General features: G+C 41.0%; 2 protein-coding genes across 2 annotated transcripts in view; one reads left to right on the top strand and one right to left on the bottom strand.

The window, feature by feature from the left end:
- Positions 1 to 2,775, top strand: part of LOC115244439 (ATP-dependent RNA helicase ddx24-like) — a 4,845-nt gene extending 2,070 nt beyond the window's left edge. Inside the window, 6 exon segments of the mRNA XM_029822064.1 lie at positions 988 to 1,357; positions 1,360 to 1,399; positions 1,472 to 1,583; positions 1,658 to 1,775; positions 1,854 to 2,037; positions 2,110 to 2,775. Of these exon segments, the coding sequence (XP_029677924.1) occupies positions 988 to 1,357; positions 1,360 to 1,399; positions 1,472 to 1,583; positions 1,658 to 1,775; positions 1,854 to 2,037; positions 2,110 to 2,404 (1,119 nt within the window). The 3' untranslated portion in view covers positions 2,405 to 2,775.
- Positions 2,471 to 17,046, bottom strand: LOC115244457. Its single transcript, XM_029822105.1, has 6 exons — positions 16,846 to 17,046; positions 14,624 to 16,523; positions 5,596 to 5,739; positions 4,349 to 4,650; positions 3,977 to 4,233; positions 2,471 to 3,667 (listed from the first exon to the last, which is right to left on the bottom strand). Exons 2-6 carry the CDS (start codon positions 14,934 to 14,936, stop codon positions 2,902 to 2,904), a joined length of 1,782 nt encoding a protein of 593 aa, XP_029677965.1. The 5' UTR covers positions 14,937 to 16,523; positions 16,846 to 17,046; the 3' UTR covers positions 2,471 to 2,901.
- Between the last annotated feature and the right edge of the window lie 2,941 nt (positions 17,047 to 19,987).

The raw sequence follows: 19,987 nt of genomic DNA, 5'->3' as shown, positions 1-19,987 counted from the left end.
GTGCTTAAGACGGTCTTAAATATAAGAACTGACTATGAATACCGGCCTAAGACTTAAGAATTTCAACCATACGGAATTTTCAGCGTAGCTTACGTTTCAATATGGCTGCCTTACTGTTCGACCGTGATTGGTCAATTCGCTTACGTCTTAAGGGCCGTGGCACATGAAAAACTTAAGCAGTAAGACTTAAGATTTAAGAATTTCAACCATACGGAATTTTCAGCGTAGCTTACGTTTCAATATGGCTGCCTTACTGTTCGACCGTGATTGGTCAATTCGCTTACGTCTTAAGGGCCGTGGCACATGAAAAACTTAAGCAGTAAGACTTAAGATTTAAGAATTTCAACCATACGGAATTTTCAGCGTAGCTTACGTTTCAATATGGCTGCCTTACTGTTCGACCGTGATTGGTCAATTCGCTTACGTTTTAAGTCTTACTGCTTAAGTTTTTTTATGTGCCACGGCCCTAACGGTTACACCAGCCCGGCCTTCTGAGATCACGTGACCAACACTGGCCAATCCCTGACCACTACGTCATCACGACGTCATCGAGTCGTCCGCCAAGGTGACGAGATACGAGATAGCCGCTGCGAGCTGCGAGTTCGTTGCCGCCTGCAGACGGGAACGGACGTGTTCAAATACGTTGTGCGTGTATCCTTTGGATTTTATTTTTGAGTTTTATCTTCCCCCCCCTCCATATAGAAAATCACCAATGAGATGCTAGGAAAAGAGACTAAGAGCGCATTCCGTTTCACGCATTGAGCGCATAGATCGCCTGGAAATCTATAGTTCACGTAACATATCTTATAGATTTCCAAGCGATCTATGCGCTCAATGCGTGAAACGGAACGCACTCAACAGAGGCCTCCCATATAGTACCTCTTTTTCAACAGCAAGCACACGTTTGTCTATCTCACAATGCTCAATGCAGTCTATATATCTATGGTAATTACCTAACCAGTGCCAATCAAACGAAGAAGAAGATAGCCGCTGCGCACGCAACTCACAATGAACATGGCGATAAGTAAGGCTATGCCTTACACAAATAATAAAAATTTGGCAAAGATTAATATTGAAGCATGGAGCTCTATTGGTGTTCCTACTACTGTAATAAAAGCTTTAGCTGATCAGAATTTTCATTCTCCTACTGCGATACAAGCTCAGACATTGCCAGCTGCTATATTAGGCCGCAGAGACATATTAGGTGCTGCTGAAACTGGTAGTGGCAAGACATTAGCTTTTGGTATCCCAATAATAAAAGGTATCTTGGATTTGAAGAAGCAGGAGTTAGAAATACCAGTGTCTAAAGAAACTATAAAATATGACTCTCAAAATAGTCATTGGAGTTGTTCAAAAATAGCAATATGCAACAACGACAACGTCTAAAAAATCTCGAAAGGTTGTATAAATATATATATATATTAAATACATTTTTTTGTGAAATTTGTACTAATTGGAAGAGGGATTATAGATTTCAAGCTGATGAAAATGGACTATTAATAGCCACGGATGTAGCCGCGCGAGGTTTAGATATACCTAACATAGAGCATGTAATACATTATCAAGTCCCAAGGACATCCGAGGTGAATATCTAAAATATTAACGCTAATATAACATAATACTTTCACACAAAACTGATTTGACAATTATTTTATAGAATTACGTACACAGGAGCGGTAGAACGGCAAGAGCAGAAAAAGAAGGTATCACAGTTCTAATGATGGAACCTTCTGAAAAACAGAACTATAGCAAGTTGTGCAAAACTCTTGGACGTAGTACGTTAACATGAAAATAATTAATATTCATTTATTAATGATTAGAAATACGATAATAACATGAATCTCTGTTTCTAGCGCATGATTTACCTACATTTCCTGTAGTAGATAGGCTATTAATCTCTGTAAAAGAAAGAGTAGATGTTGCTCGCGATATTGATAAACTGGAATTAAAATGTCGCCGGCAGAATACTCAGAAAAGTTGGTTACGGAAAGCAATGGAGGATATGGATATGATTTTGGACGATGACGACGACGATAAGTAAGAGAAATGAATTGATTTGCTTATATTTTTTATCTATACAACGTAAATTATATTATTTTTTTATTTTAGTGAATTATCAACGGAATCGGAAGAAGCAACAGCATTGAGACGACAATTAAAGGTAAAGAGAAGTCACTTGCGATCTCTGTTATCAAAGCCAGTATTCCCGAAAGGATTCTCAGGAAAGTATCTTGATGATAATTTAAACATAAATTCTGCTCAGGATACAGAGAAAGCTATCGAAGTGATGAAAAAGGCAATAGAAAATAATTCCCGTAAACGTAAAGAGAACAATATCGTATCTCAGAAAAGAAAACGATTGCAAAAAGAGCTGAAAAAATCTACAAAGTTTAAAAAGACATAAAATATATCTTGTTTATATATACGAATCGTGCTGATATTTTTTTCATCATATTATTTTGTTTGTTTAATATTCATCACAAAACGGATTTCACAGAACAATCATGAATTAACAAAAATTAGATAAATTTTATTTTGTCGCAGGTTATACTTACATTCATAATTAATTTGAGCGATTCATCATTCTAAGAAACATATTTTTAATATGCATATGTTTCCTTCTTAATTGTTAGTATTTTAACGTATGGCAAAGGTATATACAGGTTTCTGCATTTTTCTACAAAAACACTTGTACATGTTTCCTTAATATGCACATGCTTATGTAATATAATACATTCCTCGAAACAGCGAATAGAAAGTCGATCGATGAACACAGCCGGTTTGCCTACACTTTATAAATTTCACATGTCGCTGCTGCAAGTTACAATTAAATTCCTTTTTCGGTCGTTTTCGTATTATTATGAGCATCATCATAGCGATTTGTACGTTAACTCGATAATTTCAGAACACGGTGTTATAGATTACTTCGTCCTCCGTACTGATAATGGAGTCGATCTGCTCGCTCATCACCATCGAGTTCGCGTACCTCTCGTTGCCGATCACATTGCGCGTTTCTAAGGACGAATCATGGCCCTGCACGACGATCCTGATTCGCGCCATCACGTGGCTTCCTGGACATTTTTGTACCTGGTTTACCGTCACAGTGTCGCAGATCTCGGCGTAAATCTCCTCATTTTTGTTGCTTGTCCTGACCAGCTTCGGTGGTAACGGCAATGGTGTCAGGCTGTCCCTCACACGGGAGTAGTTGGGCTGCAGTTCGATGCACGTCGGTACCTCCAACACGCTGGTCGATACGGATCTCTGTACCGGTTGCTTAGCGTTTTGATTCTGACGAGTCTGATGGGAGGTAGTTTCCGGTTCCAGACTGGAGTAACGTTCCTGAGATCTCATAGCTATTTCCGGTCTTACCGCGAACGTGAACGAGGCCGATTTCTTCGCGGGATTGCGGTTTCTGCTGCTTTGAGCGAGTTTCGAGATTCTTTCAAGAATGCCGTTTCCGGTGTTTTGCTTCGTCTGTTGGTTCCGTTCCTTTGCTGTGTTCCGCTTCAGGTGTTCCAGTCCATCTTTTAGACTTTGCAGAATCGGCTTAGTCTCCGACTTCGGCTTGATCTTCTTCAGATGCATCTCCTTCAAACTCTCAGTTGTTGGCGGATACAGTTTCACGGGCGCCACTCGTGGCTCGGTTGCACGATCCCCGACCGCTCGGCTAAAGTAGAAAAACCAGTTCAACCACATAGAATATAAATTCCAATATAATAAGTTAACAGTTGATTTCTGTGATACGTCAAACCAAATTAATGAAATTTTTAGAAAAGTTATGACATGCTGAGAAACCAGAATTAGACAATTTTATTCGAATAATACAGTTAACGAATAAAAAAAGATATTTAATTTTTACTTCTGTAATTTATACTCTAGGTGATTAATTTGGATAATATGTTGAAGTCTTTATTAGGAAACTGAACTTTAATTTTATAAAAGCAAAGTTAATTTTGCTTTAAATTAATTGATTTACCTGCAGGCTGATAGTAATCGTTGAATTTTTGGGGAGGCCAGCAATCTCGCCTCCGAAGGGTAACCCAATCTAGCCCTTCGCACTCTCGGCGCACCGTTACCGGATACAACTAATTCGAGCATTTCCGGATTATGCACCGGTCTTTCCGGAACTACGCAGCCCAAAACTATTGGACCTCGCGTCGACGTTTCCAACTGCATTAGACCGCCGTATTCCTTTGGCAACGGCACGGGCAACGGTCCCGCTATCAATCGTACCTGAAGCGACAAATTAATTTAATCGATAATCGAAAAGAATGAAAAATATAATAAGATATTTTTTTAGCGTTGATTATTAAAAAAGATAGTATAAGCTTCATAAAAGCTCACTCACTCTGAGAGGCAACTGCCTCTTGGCGAGATGCTGAACCTTGTAAAGTACCGCGTCACTTCCGGTATCGACGCTTCCGTTTTGACAGATCGCGTAAAACTCGCCTCTGGTCGACAGCGAGGCAAATACTTCTCGTCCATGAAGATCGATGCATTGGGCGTATTGGTCCTTTTCGGGATATCCGCCGGAAATCCCGAAGGAGACCGAGCTGCATCTCCTCGTATCCTGAAAGACCGCTACGAGCCGCAATATCTCGCCGGCTTTGATCGTCGTCTTCGTGTAATGGGCACGCAGATTTCCGTTCTCTGAAAGATATAAAATGCGAAATTGATCACGGATTGCAGCCGCGATATTATTTGCAATGTTGCAAAGGTACGAAGGGCGTCGTGATCATGCAACTCGTTCCTTCGATTATATTGCGCGCGGTCCCGTTAAGAACGCGTCGAATCTCAAAAGAAGCCCAGCTTATAATCGATCCTGGCAGCAGTCGTGTCCTAAAGGCATCTTTAACGGTACCGAACGATACTAAAAGGCGGCAGAAGTCCTTTCCAGTCATGTCCGATGGTCTCTCGCGCGATATATTGTACACGTATCTAATATTAGGATCGGAGACTGATCCCAACCGCTGCCGTTACTCGTGTTTTTATCGATTATCCCGTTTTAACGAAGCTTCAGTTTTATCACATCGTTTATATCTTATTAATGCGTGTCATTGGCCTGTTATTAGCTAATTTAAGCTAATTTATGATACGCGAACATGTCTGGCCCATGATGAATCTAACAGAAAGATGCTCGAAACTTCCTCTTTTAATTTTTACACTTTTAACAAGGTTGTAAAGTAAATATAAGAGACATTTTTACGCGTATAAATATGTAAATGAAATTTTTATCGAAATGAATTAGATTAAAATTAAATATTTTATTGGATCTTTCTACTCCTTGAATATATTTTTTACATTTTTATTTATGCCCGCTTTAAATTTATACATCTTTTAACTTCTAGACTGTCAACAGACATAAATTACTAAACGCGTGGTAATTGGCAATATTCTCATGTAAAAAAGATATCCTCGAGAAAGATATATTTTCGAACGTGCATTTCTGTTTTCACGCGGACTAAATGAAGATGAAAAGAGAAAAAGATCACTTTCTATGTTGCACTGATATGCATCTGGGTCAAGAACGTTGCATCGCTTGACATTTCGCGATCGTGATCGCAGTACCTTCCAGTTTCTTCTGCTCGAACTTACCCATTTTTGAATGTGTCAGCGTGTAAGCTCTTAAGGGCGTCGCAAGCAGAAACACCGGTACCCCTGTCTTCACCAAAGAATCCACCCTTCGGTAGACGCGTGCACTGCCCGTCGTGTTATTGCCAGATATCACAGAAAACCATCCTGAAAGGATAAAACGTTAAATATCAATGTGAGAAATTGTTCAATAAAGATACATGGCGTATCTGTCCGATTCTAATATAAACATAATACGACTATATATTAATAAATTAAATAAATGTTATAAAACTTTGCTCCCCTCGTGTGTTTTGATCCTAACAAATAATTATTCGTTTAATAAGTGCAAGTAATAAACTCTTCAAAAAAAGAATACTTAGATTAAACTAGGTTTTTAAATAGGTTTCTCGTATCGTGTCTTGTGAGACTTACTCTATAATCATCCAAGATTCTATACGTATATTAACATATATGTATCTTTTTTTAAAAAATAATAAATTTGTTTTAAATTTAAAAGAAAATTTTTTAAATAACAGCAATATATAATTTAATTTAGACATAGAGAAAAGAATTTATAGTTTGAATTTCCTTTAACGAGAGAAAGAGAGAGAGAGAAAGAGCCAAGGCTAAATTTTTGTTGATCATAGCAAAAATGATTGGGAGCAGTCGGCGTCTGTCGAAACAGCAGTATGTCCGGGGCGGACTAAAAAACATATCTATCTGGAAGGAAGGAACTATGTGCTTCTCTCTGCGGTTTCAGCCAGCTCGTAAAAAAGAACCCGTCAAATTGCGAACAGGCAATTTTAGCTGCGCGGTTGTGGCGGAGACACAGTAGCCGAATGGTCGGTCGACTGATCGAAGGTCAATGGGTTCTTTTGCTCGTCGCTAATTGATTTAAGAATGCCGTCCCGATATACGAGCGCACGTCTCGAATCCCGACCCTTAAGGACCGCGCGGATCGCTCGCTCTGGAATGCCATAGAAAGACCTGGCCCGTCGAAAATCCTGAATCCTTCCAACGAAAGCGAAATTAACTTTTTCTCTTGAGTGATTAATTTAAATTTTTAACTTTCAAATTAATTTAATTTAATACAAGTATTGTAAATAATGATTAGAAACTAACTGTATAAAAAAGGATGACTTGCACTAAAATACAGTGTTTTTTTATTAGAATAATGTATTATTTTTATCAATTTTTTATTAAAACTTGGTATTTTATATTTTACCCGTTTTTCTAGAAATCAACTAGAAAAGTATTCAGGGTTCGACATGAGCGTCGAGCAATCGCGAACCGTATAAAGAAGAAAGAGGGAATGCGTTGATGCGAGAGGGGAAGGGCAGTTTCCCTTGGGAAAGTTTTTTCGTTTGCAGGTTGCGCGCATTAATTCTCTGTTCGAGGTTAACTGATGGAATAATCTAGCGGCCGGCGGGGCTCCCTGTTTTTGTTTGTTCTAGATCAACGACCTGGAAACCCGCGCCGCGCGCAATTAGACGGATGATATTGGTTCTCTCGGTACGGTCTTGAGAACGCCTCGAAGGGAGTTAATGGGGGGGGGAAGGGAATTTTCTCGATCCGTCCCTCTGTAGATACACAACAGAAGGACGCGGCGTCTAGCGTCTAGCTCGGGACGTGAGCGTGTACCCCGGAAAAGAAATGTTGCGAAGGCGTACGCTCGCAATTACACAAGCGTACGGCCTTCCCTCACTTTCTATTTCCACGCGCGCATCCGACACAGGTAAAAGACGCGGGACCCCGCAAGAGAGCGAGCGCGTTCAAGTCATAATTATAGGGATTGCTACATCTGTTGTGAAAAATCTATGGAAAAGTTCAGGCATTCAGACGCATGCCAACGACTTCCTAACGTGTCTTATTGTCTTGCGTAATTGCAAGATTACGCGCTTATCGATTCGCATAATAAAGCCCGTCAAGTTTTGTCCGGGCAACCTATTTTTTTTGGACGCTAGCAGGCAGCATATCTTTATCTTTTTCCGATAAAAGAAAGATAATTTAAATATTATACATAAATAATACATATATAAATATATGCAATTAAAGATTAAATAAAGCTTAATTAAATTGGGTATTTATTGGTGTTAAATGATACACAATATTGCGTGGAATTTCACAGGACTATATATTCTAAAGAAACTTCTAGCCATAACTTTTAATAGAGTTCATTAACTCTTTCCTAACTCCATACCTCGTAGAGCATGCACGCGTTGTTGAACAAACACGAGACGTATGGGATCGGTATATCTATATAGTGGGTAGTTTTTCCATGCGTGAATCAACAAATTAAATCCGTTTTATTCTCGTCATTTTTAACGTATCATCGCCGTATACATTGTATTTATGATTCAGAATCCCTGTGCCGGTATATGTAATGTCATAAATGCTGATCCGTTAGCAAACGGAACACATTGTGAACTTATTTAAGGCGCGTGTCTAAAAATGCTCGAACACGCAGAATAGATTAAATTATATATAAGAATGCCGTGTTTCTCGAAATCTTAAATGACATCTCGATACTCGCGTTCTTCGTTTTCCAAATAACTAAATACATAAATATTTTTATATAACATCGATCAACGATTTAAATTTTTGGAGAAATGTAATTCTCGAACTTGATTACCATTGGAAGAAAAATTAAAATTAAAAATAATTTTTTATTATCAAAAAATATATACATTGAATTATCGTTATCGTAGCAATATAAAACTCTTGCTTTCAAATTTTGTATCATGCCGATCTTGATAACAATCGAAGGACTCAAAGCGAGGATTGCAACAACCCAAGAAACCGGACGTTGGCTTGCGCTCCAGGTGCGCTCGTAAAAGTTACGTTATACATTGCAACACGCTTCAAGAATTTATCCTAATTCGTGTCCACCCATTTGGCATAAAATTTCCTTTCAACAAAACACATGATAGGTTTAGTCATCGGTGCACGTGGTTTGATAGGCATGTACAAATATTTAATTTTTATTTAAAAATCTGAATCCAACAAGCATGGCATGTGAGTTGTTGTCGTTCTATTACGATTAATTTCGATGAATTTCCGATAAAATAAAAAAGATATAATTATTTAATTATGTTAATTTATCGAGAGAAATCATTATACATGTAATTAATTGTCATCAAATTGCAAGCGTTGACCATAAAAAGATTTGTCATTCATCCTAGACTGGATTCCGCTAGGTAATTATGGAAACGTGATTGAATAGCAGATTATACGCGAGATTCGCGACAGCGATATCGATGGGATCGAGAATATTCCGACGGGAGAGATCACCAGTGTCGGCGTGACGTTTCAGGTAAACATTGTGGTATCCGAGTGCGCGATATATGTGTTTAGGAGGAGCATTAAGTAAGGAAGAGACTGCAGCCTACACACACACATCTTGCGGCTGGAATCTTTATTGTGCATAATTCACGTTACGCCGCGCGAGACCAATCATTCGGGATATAATATTACCTGGACGTGACTCGAACCGTGACAATAGTATACGGTTCCTGGGCTCTCTGCTATCGATAGTACCTGCTACAGTATAACAGAATTCTTGCTATACTCTATTGATAATGATACATTTTTATGAGATAATTGCTAAAAATCGAATGGTTAAATATTTTTAAACTCCAGTCTTTTAAAATTACAATAATATTTAAACAACTTATTGCAGAGCATTTATCCGCCTCAATAGCTTGGCGATAACAAAAGGGGAAGCAGAGAAGAAATCGAATAAAAATGCAAGAAGAATTTATCGTCGTAATAAATCGACGCAGCCGAGGCAAAAGTAGTAGCATCGGTATTAGTAGTATTAGTCGGTATATTAGTAATAATATCGATAACGCGAGGGGGGCAATTAGAACGGGAAACACGACGATAGAGCGCGAGGAAGCAGAAGTCGATCGCAATTTATTAGTTGGTAGATTGCTATTTATATTTTATCTATAGATTTTATCATTTTGTAGAGAAATTAGAGCCGGCTTCACGCGAGGGAGGAGGAGGAAGTAAGATAGAGACGGATAGATTGATCCTTTCTGGCTTTTCTCTCCCTTTTCTTTGTCGTGGAAGTCGGTTCCTCGCGTAGCCAGCGTCGGCCGCGATACCCCAGAGAGTTATACCCTGGCATGTAATGACCGTTATTTAAAACCAGGGAGACCGATCATTGCCGAGGGCGCGTCTGGCCGTCTCAGCGCAACATTCTTGCTTTGTGTAAGACCCCTGTCCAAGAGTTCTATGCGAACAAATAACTATATATATAGTTATTTGTATATATGTATACACACACACACACACACAAACATACATATTACACACACATATACACGTCACGTTATAGGAAGAGAGCCGGGATATCTCCGCTGGACCGGGCAGTTGGCAGTAAAACCATACGACTACGTCGGATAAGCCGATCTATACGATCTCTCGGCTCGCAATCACGATCGCAATACTGCACGCAATTCATTCTCCGTTTCTCTGCCGTTTCTATGTCTAAAGAGAAAGAAAGAAGTTTTGAACACATGCGTGCCACGACACGCACGATCGTCGATAGCTTTCAAGTTCTGTGTCTGTGTAAATTGATTAAGAGATGATTATTTATTAACTCTAATTTATATATATTTTTTTATTAAATGTAAAATGCACGATACTTTTATTGCTTGCAATGAAAAATAAATATAGACTTTGCTTTATATAATATTTATAATAAGAAGATATATATTCATTCTTAAAATGAAAGGATATATCCAGCAAGCTTTTCTTGCTGAAAGGACGATGTCTCGCTAAATATCGTTTTGTACACTATGCGTCGTACTATTAGTCTCACGTCGCGTTTAACTTTCTTACGACGGTCCTATCTTCCGCGCGCGAGATCGTTTACCTTCCTTTTTTTCGCGGCGGGCGGTTACCGTGCATCGTAAACGTTCGCGATTCGTTCCAGGTGAACGGCCGACTGTCAAAAGGTAGATTTCTTGTATGTTGTGTCAAATAAAAACGGGTACGCGATTATCTCATAAGCCGTTCTATAAAACTTTAGGGGCTATCGATGCTATCATCCCCTGCGTCGAATTGCGTGTTAACGGTGCCAGCGTGAAGAAAAAAAGAAAGAAGGTAGAGGAAGACAAGGGTCGCGAGTGAGGAAGGACGTCGACCTCGACGCGTCATCGACGAGAACTGTTCTCTCTTTCTCTCTCTCGAGATTTTATACGCTTAATAAATTACTGTAAACTGAAGACCGGCCGCGTAGAATCGTCGACTCTCGTCCGAGGTTTGCACGAATGACAGTTAAGCCACGGCCGGTGATTTGTATGTACGATATCGGCCCTATCAGTCCATGGAATCGGATGCGCGCCTCTGAATCTTCCCCTAGTAATTTTATCTCGGTTGAAGGTTCATGTTGCACGTCTCCGACGAGATTCCCTTTCGCTGGCGATGATTCGCGAACAGCCGCCGCCCTGAGCTTTCGATGGCATCTTCCTCTTTGTCACGCGAAATTGAAACCGAAGAATTCACGTCTAATATATCGCGGCGTTGCTAGTTGCAATATTATGTGGCAAAGCGTGCGATTGGTACACTGTCAGAAAATTCTATCGCTACTTTTAATCCGTAGTTATTTATGCCTAATACGTTGCGAAATTATATCAATTTCAATGCACCAGGATCAATGCATCGGATTTCAAAGTCTGGAACAAGGATGACTGTAACCGTAAAATTCATTCGACATTTGACGATGGAATTAAAAAGCCGAAAGAATATTACACAGAATGTTATCGCCACTTTATACACTTTAAAACACATTACACGCGGCTCCGTAACGCGTTTCTTATCCTCTCTCGAATGTCTTCATTTCATCCCTCACGGACATTGCGCGATTTCTTGAATCATAAGCGTTAGCGTAGAGAAAATACTCGAAGCGCTTTTTATTCGTCGAGATAAGCTGATTACGATGATGTATAATGGGCACGTAATGTACGATGCACATGCCTCTAATACATCTAGCTGCAACTTATGGTTCTCTAGCCGACGAAAGCCAGACCCGCAGAAAATTGCGAATGACGTGATGCAGGCGCAAACGTAAAATCGCGATGGTGTTTAATCTGTTTCATATTAATTGTCCGGCATGTTGAATCATAAAACATTTAAGATTGCCGCTAGCAAGATTTAAAATTTTTCCACGTAAATGACATTTTGATACAATAACCGTTATCTAATGATAAAAAAGAAAAATTCAATCTATTAAAAAATTATTTTATCATACTTTATAATATATTATACAGCGACATAGAAAATCTTATGTTTACTATATTAAAGAAAAGTGTATAATGAAAATCTTACCACAATTTCATCAACGTTATATGCAGATTGCTTTCTCGGCTCTCATAACAGACAGAAATCGAATGCGACGTGTTATATCGCACCGTCGACGCGGGCGAGATTATAATATGATTTCGTGCAACACCCGGAACGGACTTGCATTTAACGGCAGCCGGCGATCGCGCATTTCACGCACGTGCGCCGTGCTGGACAAATGGGATTAAGTCAGATGACGAAAGCGTCCGGCTCGGAATCTTGTCATACCGACCGTTTGAAATTCCACGATAACGCACAAGGAAAAGTGGTCGGAGGAAAAGTAGACAGAGAAAGGGAGAAGGAAATATTTTTGTCCAGTAAAATAATGAAATTTATCATAGTGCGTTGGTCGGAATTTAAATGACTGGTACTCGTAGCTTTGAATACTGAGAATTTCTAGTTTCCCAGCCAGTCTGTGTGCTAGAAAGAATAATCTCTTGTTCTCCATAAAATGATGAACTAAACGAAGCCACTGTATCTTAAAGAAAAATAATTTTGCAGTTTTCGTTAAGGACTGGATAATGGGAAAAGGAGGCAATTTTAGACGGGAAAGCCGTTTTTGTTTTATCCACCAACGAAAGAAAAGCATATATACAATATACGCGCATATACCGCGTGACTTCTCATTCGCTTCGTGCTTTAACCTCGGCCGATCGTTTTGAGGGACTCGTCGCGCGAGCGAGTAATTCGCTATTTGAGCTGCATGTCTGCCTGTTACTTTTTGTACCGAGCAGTCAACAGTAAACGTCCGACGACGCTTCTTTATCACCGCGCCGGTGAAGTGGTCTCGCGAGGTCCGCGAGTAAGCGTTTAAAACGCGGAACTAATTCGCGCGAGACGTCTAGCCGCGCGACGATAGAAACGTGTTTTTTATTCTTCCCCGCGTGCGATTTCACCGCGTGAATTACGTCGCGGCACACGTGGCGAATTCGTGGGCGTGGAGTAACATTTCCCGGCTCAATTTACTGTTAGTACCTTGCGACTTATACGCAACGTAACCAACCTCGCGTCCGCCTCAAGTGTCAATTTATCCGCGAGCGGTATGAAGCTCATATCCGCGCGAGCCATTCGATGCTTTGGAATTTCTTCTTCTTCGTCGTCAAGTAACGAGTAACCTCTGTTCAGCACATCCATCTCTCTAAAAACGATCTTCACTCGAAAACTTCGCCAAGCAAATGCACGAGAGAGCCGGATAGCTTTTTTCCCAGATTCCAATCGCCATCCGCTCTCTGACTAGTCGTGACTTGACGATATTTCGCGCAAAGAGCTTCAAAGTCAAAAGCCAGACGCTGTCAAACAAGCAGAGTGAAAGGAGAAGAGCCAGCAGTGAATTGCCGAAGTCATTCCGAATCGTTTCCAAATTGGTATGGGCTCTAATAGAGACTAGAAATTGCCTTGAACTCTGTCCTGTATCGTGAGTCACCGATGCGCGAAATAATTTACTGATCAGCGGCGTTTCTCTCGCATGAATCAGCCGAATCGCTATCGAGCGAAAAAAAATTGCGTGACGAAAAACTCGATAACTTTGACGTTAATACGAACCTGTTTACCCGCGATTCGTCAGACATTCGTAATAGGTTTAGCCGTAATCGCCCTTGGTTGTTCATTAACGAGACAGTAAGAGGAAAGTGCGCTAAAATTCTGTTTCTCAATCACTCGCAGCCCCGGCTACTTAACATATCTGACTCACGACCAACGACATTTTTATTAAAATACAAAGTGCATTTATTAGACGCAGTTGGCGGGTCTTGCGCGACGTTAATTCCACACTTAAAGACAAAAATCAAGAAAAATGAGAGAATGAAAAAGACGAAGTAGAGGGAAAAAAGCGTGTGAGAGGTAAAAGTATCAATATATTGGATAGCATCGTGCACTCGCGCGAAAGAACCAGATGTTGTTAGTTGATGGGTTTCTCTTCAAGTCGTCCAGCCACCACCGAGCTTAAACATTCCCTCTATTTTATCTCTCGTCCATTCGATCTAGGTCCGCGTTACTGCGCTTTATTGCTTCATAATTTCCATTTCTGATGCCAGAAAACTAATATAAGTCGCGTACGCAGGAGCGGAGACCGCCCCTCCTGCGAGTTTCGCGACTTACTTCGCTACACAAAGTGCTTTACGATTGAGATGAAAAAAAAAACGAGTAGGAACATTAATAGTATGATGGAAAGATATATTTCTCTCTCTCTTTCTCGTTCTTTCTTTCGCGCGCGCGAGGTCGGAGCATTATCATTTTTCTTGTAGCCTCTTTTGCGTCCACGCGAGCAGCAACGCAAATGCGTGAACGAGCTCGATAAAGTCTATAACCTGTTCCAATGATTCCAGCCGGATGATCTTCACAACCGTTACCGTTCACTCTGCCAAGCATAATTTACATGCTACACGCTGTCATTTCTCACGGCCATTAAAAGAGAAGCTACATCGATATCACAACCCAAATAAAATGAAAGACAGAAAGATATCTCTCTTCACAAAGCGAACGTCCAAAAGAAGATTCAATTTTAATATTCTCGACTTTGATATTTTTCAAGTAGTTCTCAGTTTACGTCATTTTTCACATCTTTAATGAAAATCACAAATAAAATCCGGAAAAATTCTCCGCGAAAAATAATAACGTCAAAGATCTAACTGATTGTAACGTCGTCGATGCAATGATTGTTCCAAGGGATCGATTCAAATCCCGATCGAGAAAAACTCACCTGGATAACCTTCCGGAATGACGATCTCCGGTCCCACCTTGACGTCATGTCGGTACCGGTGCATCAACAGGCTCGCTGTGACTCTCAGCGATCGTTGCTGCTGCTTGTACAGGAGCACCGGTCTGCCGCTGGTGCCCTCGAGTCTGACAACTCGCGGTAATGAAAATCGGTCCAGGAACTCCCGTAGCGGCATGTATCCTCCGCCGGAGCCGGAACCACCCTCGGCGGTCGCCTCCCTCGAGCTCGGCAGGGACTTGGGCAGCGAAGGCATCTCCTCACTGGACATCGTCGAGAATTCACTGTTCGACGACATGATCTCACATATTTCGGTATAACGTCACTTTTCGCGAACGACTTTCGGAAACATCGAGACAAATGTCCGGCAAACGACGAGATATGCGAAGATGACAAATGCGATAAAGCTGATTCGAACGAGATGGTTCTCTTCAGGGTGATGTAAAGCTCGAGGGCGTAACGTCATTTAATCCTCGTGGTGGCGGAGCAAGTGCGACGCTTGCTTTCGAGAGCATTGTTACTCCTTTCTCGATACTCGCTCATTACCGCTTAATAACGGACGCTTGGACGCACTTTCTTCTTTAATTATGTCACTCCGCTGCGGCACGGCAGCTGTCACTTTCCGTCTCGCGGCACGATAATAGTGACATTAATCCTCTCAGTGTTGATTATTTTTGACATTTTGCAAGCTCCACGCAAGAAATTTTTTTCGTAAATTGCAATGCGAGAGAGGAATGAAATAATACACACGATGGGCTAAATAATCGCTATGTTTACGTATTTTTTGAGTAAAAATTGATTTTTGTTGTCAAATTGCGTATTGATTCGCAGTGGATATTTTAGCCAGGACTCGATAAAAAATATATGAAACTTTGCTTCACTAGACACTAAACTGTTACCCGAGGCAACAGCGCGTAGTGAAATCGAGAATCACGAAACACCGTCCAACGAAACCTAGTCGATTCTTCCTTAGCGGCACTGTCAAGGCGATCGATCCGCTCATAGGTTTGCCACTTTGCGTCACACTTTTCACACGTGCAACAGATCATCTGTTATCAGCCGATCGGAGCAGTAGCGCGCGCGCGATACCATTGAAAACCTATCACGATTTATCGATAGTATTCTCGCGATTATAAACATCGAGCGTGGACAGACAACGCATCTTTCTTTAGCGGCAAAACTATTACGATTGCGGCAGTATCCGCGATGATCATCGGCGTGCAAAGAACGTCCATGCACCGTATCTTCTTACGGGAAAACTATCAAGATCAATCGATAATATCCGCGAGAGATGGTTTACACCGATGAACGAGAAGCAAACGATGAATATCCGCCTCTCTGTACGAGGTATCTTCCGGACGTCCTTTTCCCGATGATGAACGACGATGAGGCTCCTCTTCCGGGCTGTTTCGTTTTCGTTAGCGTTGCCGAGGCATCCGAGAATAGATGGATTCGATGGACGCGCAATCGAATGATGGATCCCGCTTGACTAACCGAGCCGCTGGCTCCTCTTTCTCTCTCTCTCTCTCTCTTTCCTTCTTTTTCTCTCTATCTCTCCTTACGCGAAGGCAGTTATCTCCCGCAGTTCGATCCCCGTGGCGTTTATGATTTACCGGTGCAGTCGGCTTTCTTTCGCCGTTTCTTACGCGGACCTCGCGAGATATATCTCGTGGCGCGGACGCTTTTATTGCTTTATACCGTGCATGCAAGCCGCGGGGTGTCTTTGGACGCCTCGATAACTGGGTCTGAGCTGCATCCTGGTAGCCTCCGAACAGGACCTACCGTATACCGCGAGGGAAGACGAGGTAAAGAAGGAGGTAGAGAGGTCCCGCGGGGATATCCCTCAGACACCTTGTCGGCCGAGGTCGCGCTGCATCGCGGTGGTCTGAAACAGATAAGCAGGAGATACGGTCAAAGTATGCTTCCATCCACCAAGTTTGATTGCGGCAATGCATCGCTTTATAAGTCGGAGCCAATGTGCTCCTTTAACAAACGCACTTATGTATTTTTTTCGCGAGCAAATAAATTCAGATTCTCTACAATAGCGATTATATAAAATAGTCAAATTAAAAAAATATTTGTCAGACAAGAGTCCTATATTTATTTAAAGATTTCTAAGAATCGCTTCAAAAGGAAGAATGAACGTGTTTTAATAACAAATCGAAAAATAAATGTGTATTTTATTAAAAATATTCCAATTCTCTTACCGCACACATTTGGCGCCGATTTCCAAAAGACTGAAATCGAATGGTCCAATTTTACAAATCGATTCAAGAGTAATGTGCGATTTCTACTATCTCTGGCCTTCCGCGGAAGGACGCACGCCCCGCACCTCTTGGAGAGGATCCGGTCGGATCGGCGGACGCGAAGTCACTGACGCCCGGCTCGGGCTGAGTCGAGTGTAAGAGCTCCACCGACACCAAGAGCTCTGAACGCGCATACGATCGTCGCCGTATAATCGTTTTGCTAGTGTGTGCTCCGTGTGTGCCACCACCTCTATACCAGCCGCGTTGTCAGTGCCAGCAATACCCGCGGCCTGAACCTCGCCCGTGGGGTCCCCCGGTTAACAGAATACGCGCGCCGACTTATACGTGGACGTGGGTTTATTCAATATAAGATCCTATTGTTGCCCGCGAGAGCTGTTACCCCACAGGAGTCGCGCGCACCGCCCTCGATACATACTTCCTTCCTAGAAGTACGTAATAATCGCTCATAATAGCAACCGAGTCAGTCTTGGTGTATGCACAGCAACGAAGAGGCACGAGCAGCTGACAATTGCGGCGTGCTGAGATTAAATGGTAGCTGATCAGATCGCGGTTGGGATCAGAAGCTACTTCGGGACCGAGTAGATCAATCTCGGGAGGAAGGAAAGATTGAGTCAAACTTTAGAAGATTAATATATATATATATATATTAATATAACTTTTTTTCTGATATTAAGAAATATGTGAATTAAATCTAATCGAAATTTCTTCCAAGTGTTTCTTAAAAAAATTAATTTTATTTCCGATATTGAACATTTCATTTTCTCCGATGCGTAGTCGATAACCGAATCCTTCAAAAATCGTATTCTGAGCAACGAAAATACAATAAATAATATGCATTTTCATAAAAGTGACTAAGATATTACATGCAATTTCCTTATACGGCTCTATTTAAATAAAACGAGCCCAAGTTCTATATTTGGTAACACTCGGATGAGATTCAGCGACGACGATCGCGTGTGATAGCCTTCTTTTTGCACGCTCGCAATGGTAGCGAATACTTATACATTGTCTTGCACTTGAACGCGAGTAAAGATTGTAAAAATTACGAGCGAACCGCTGTGATTTCCGAGTGGGCGGAAAGTGGAACGACCTTGGATTTAATTTTTGTTGAGCGTACATATTACCGGTGCGGACTGGCGTCCGTTACATCATTATAGATTTCTCTCTCACGCGTTACACGATTCTTTTTATGGAAATTGCTCAGATGCACAATAAAGATTTTAACATTCACTAGACGGTCTTTAATCCTATTAGTCAAATTAGGATTAAGAAAAGGAATATAGTAAAAAGTCTAGAGACATTTAAATAATCTCTGTGATTTTCAAGTTGAAAAAATTCACAATTTTGCAACACAACTTTTTATTAATATTTTGTTGTTTTTTTATTTGTCTATTGCTAGTGCCTAAGAAAAGAAATGTTTTAACTCTTTTGTATTCGCCGATCTTTCTGCCCGCGTTCCCACACGTATGTAACACGCGAGTATTAGTGTTACGCCAAGCAAGAAATATCAGCATGGCAATTACACACGTGATCGTTTGCCGGTTGACAGACGGAGGAAATCATTAGACCACTACCGTTAAATTCGCGGATGAAAGGGTTACGCAATGCGAATACGCAATATCCTATTGCCAATATCTATATAATCGCCATTATCGTCATCGTCATCGTCATCATCATCATCGTCATCGTCATCGTCATTTGCACCGCTGTACGTCGATTCTCGTTCTTCGCGCCGCGAAACGTAGCCGGATTTCGACTCGATCATTAAACGACCGCGCGAATTTCCGTCTGAGTTCTCGAAATTCCGGAGATTGTCGTTGCAATTTATGTCGTTGTGCTCTCTAGGATGTGACGGTCTCACGTGTGATATTCGCGAGAAATACAACGTGAATTCGTATTCCCGTTCGCGATAATATCAGTTCCGTCAGTGAGGATTGCGGTAATTTCTCTCTCTCGGCTACATAACGTGAACTAACGAACAACTATTTTGCTAATAGCGGGACAAATGATATGTGATGCACCGCATTATCGGAACATTTCGTAAAAATCGTTAAATATTACAGTGGCGAGCAACCATGCATACCATTGCATCGGAGAATGCTTCGAGGTTGTAAACAAGAGATCGAAGAAATGGCAAAAGATCATGAAAAAATCGCATCACAAAGTGGCGAGGAGCGTATCTCGTTGCCATAGTATGTCGCAATCTATTGCAAAACCTATATTATATTTTTTCATCCGTTGGATTCTTCTTTTCATATTCATTTCCAACACCTCATTAATTAAATTAAATTAAATTATTTATTTCGATCAAAAATTGCCTCGTAAGAATTATCAGTTTCGATATCACATGTTTTTAAATAAATCGCTTTCTAATTCTGTTTCTAGAAAGATAATTATACACGGTTTAATTATGCTTAGCTTGCAATTTTTTCAATGACAGTACAAAAAGATATAAATATGGATATATGCGAGAGATATTACTATTATAATCAAAATGACAACATTACAACAGCGGCTGAATGAGAGATTAGAAGATAAATCAGATTTTAAACTAAGGAGTCATTTGCTGACTCACTTCCACACTCGTTTCAGTCTATTCCATTGTAAGTCTTGAAGTCGTCAAGGAAGCGGTTATTCTTTCTAATCATCATACTTGTCTTGCAACGTGATTTTTTTTACCTTAGTCCGATGATTAGTTTTCTGTATCCATCACTTATATTTCTATGCGAAGTTTTTAAATATTACATATATTGAAATGATGACTCTCAGACCTATCAAAAGATCTCTCCGATAAGTCTTATAGCGAATCCGCCCCTGAATCTCCGGTAGAAACGGCGAGAAGATCCCAGCAACCCCTTTAACGAGACCAAAGTTACGGCAACGAGCTTCTTGGTCTCATCTGGCGCGATATTACAGCGCGATATACCGCGATATACCAGGCAGGCAGGCAGGCAGGCAGGCACGAGGCGCGCGTATGCGAAACACGCCGGGTTTATTAATATACCGTCGGTGGCGACGCGCACTGGTCCATTTAATTCTATATTTACCGCAGATACGTTTAGCTAAAGCGTATGTACAAGAG

This window comes from Formica exsecta, unplaced genomic scaffold (assembly GCF_003651465.1).
Source record: "Formica exsecta isolate Colony F162 unplaced genomic scaffold, ASM365146v1 scaffold82, whole genome shotgun sequence".
Taxonomy (NCBI): Eukaryota; Metazoa; Arthropoda; class Insecta; order Hymenoptera; family Formicidae; genus Formica; species Formica exsecta.
This window is presented reverse-complemented; position numbering and strand designations above follow the sequence as displayed.

Excerpts from the sequence above, each read along its gene's own strand:
- LOC115244457 (XM_029822105.1), bottom strand. The coding sequence starts at position 14,936 with ATGTCGTCGAACAGTGAATTCTCGACGATGTCCAGTGAGGAGATGCCT. Across the intron at positions 5,740-14,623 it reads CATTCCGGAAGGTTATCCAG|GATGGTTTTCTGTGATATCT; the intron begins GTGAGTTTTTCT and ends TTATCCTTTCAG. Across the intron at positions 4,234-4,348 it reads AGAGGCAGTTGCCTCTCAGA|GTACGATTGATAGCGGGACC; the intron begins GTGAGTGAGCTT and ends TTGTCGCTTCAG.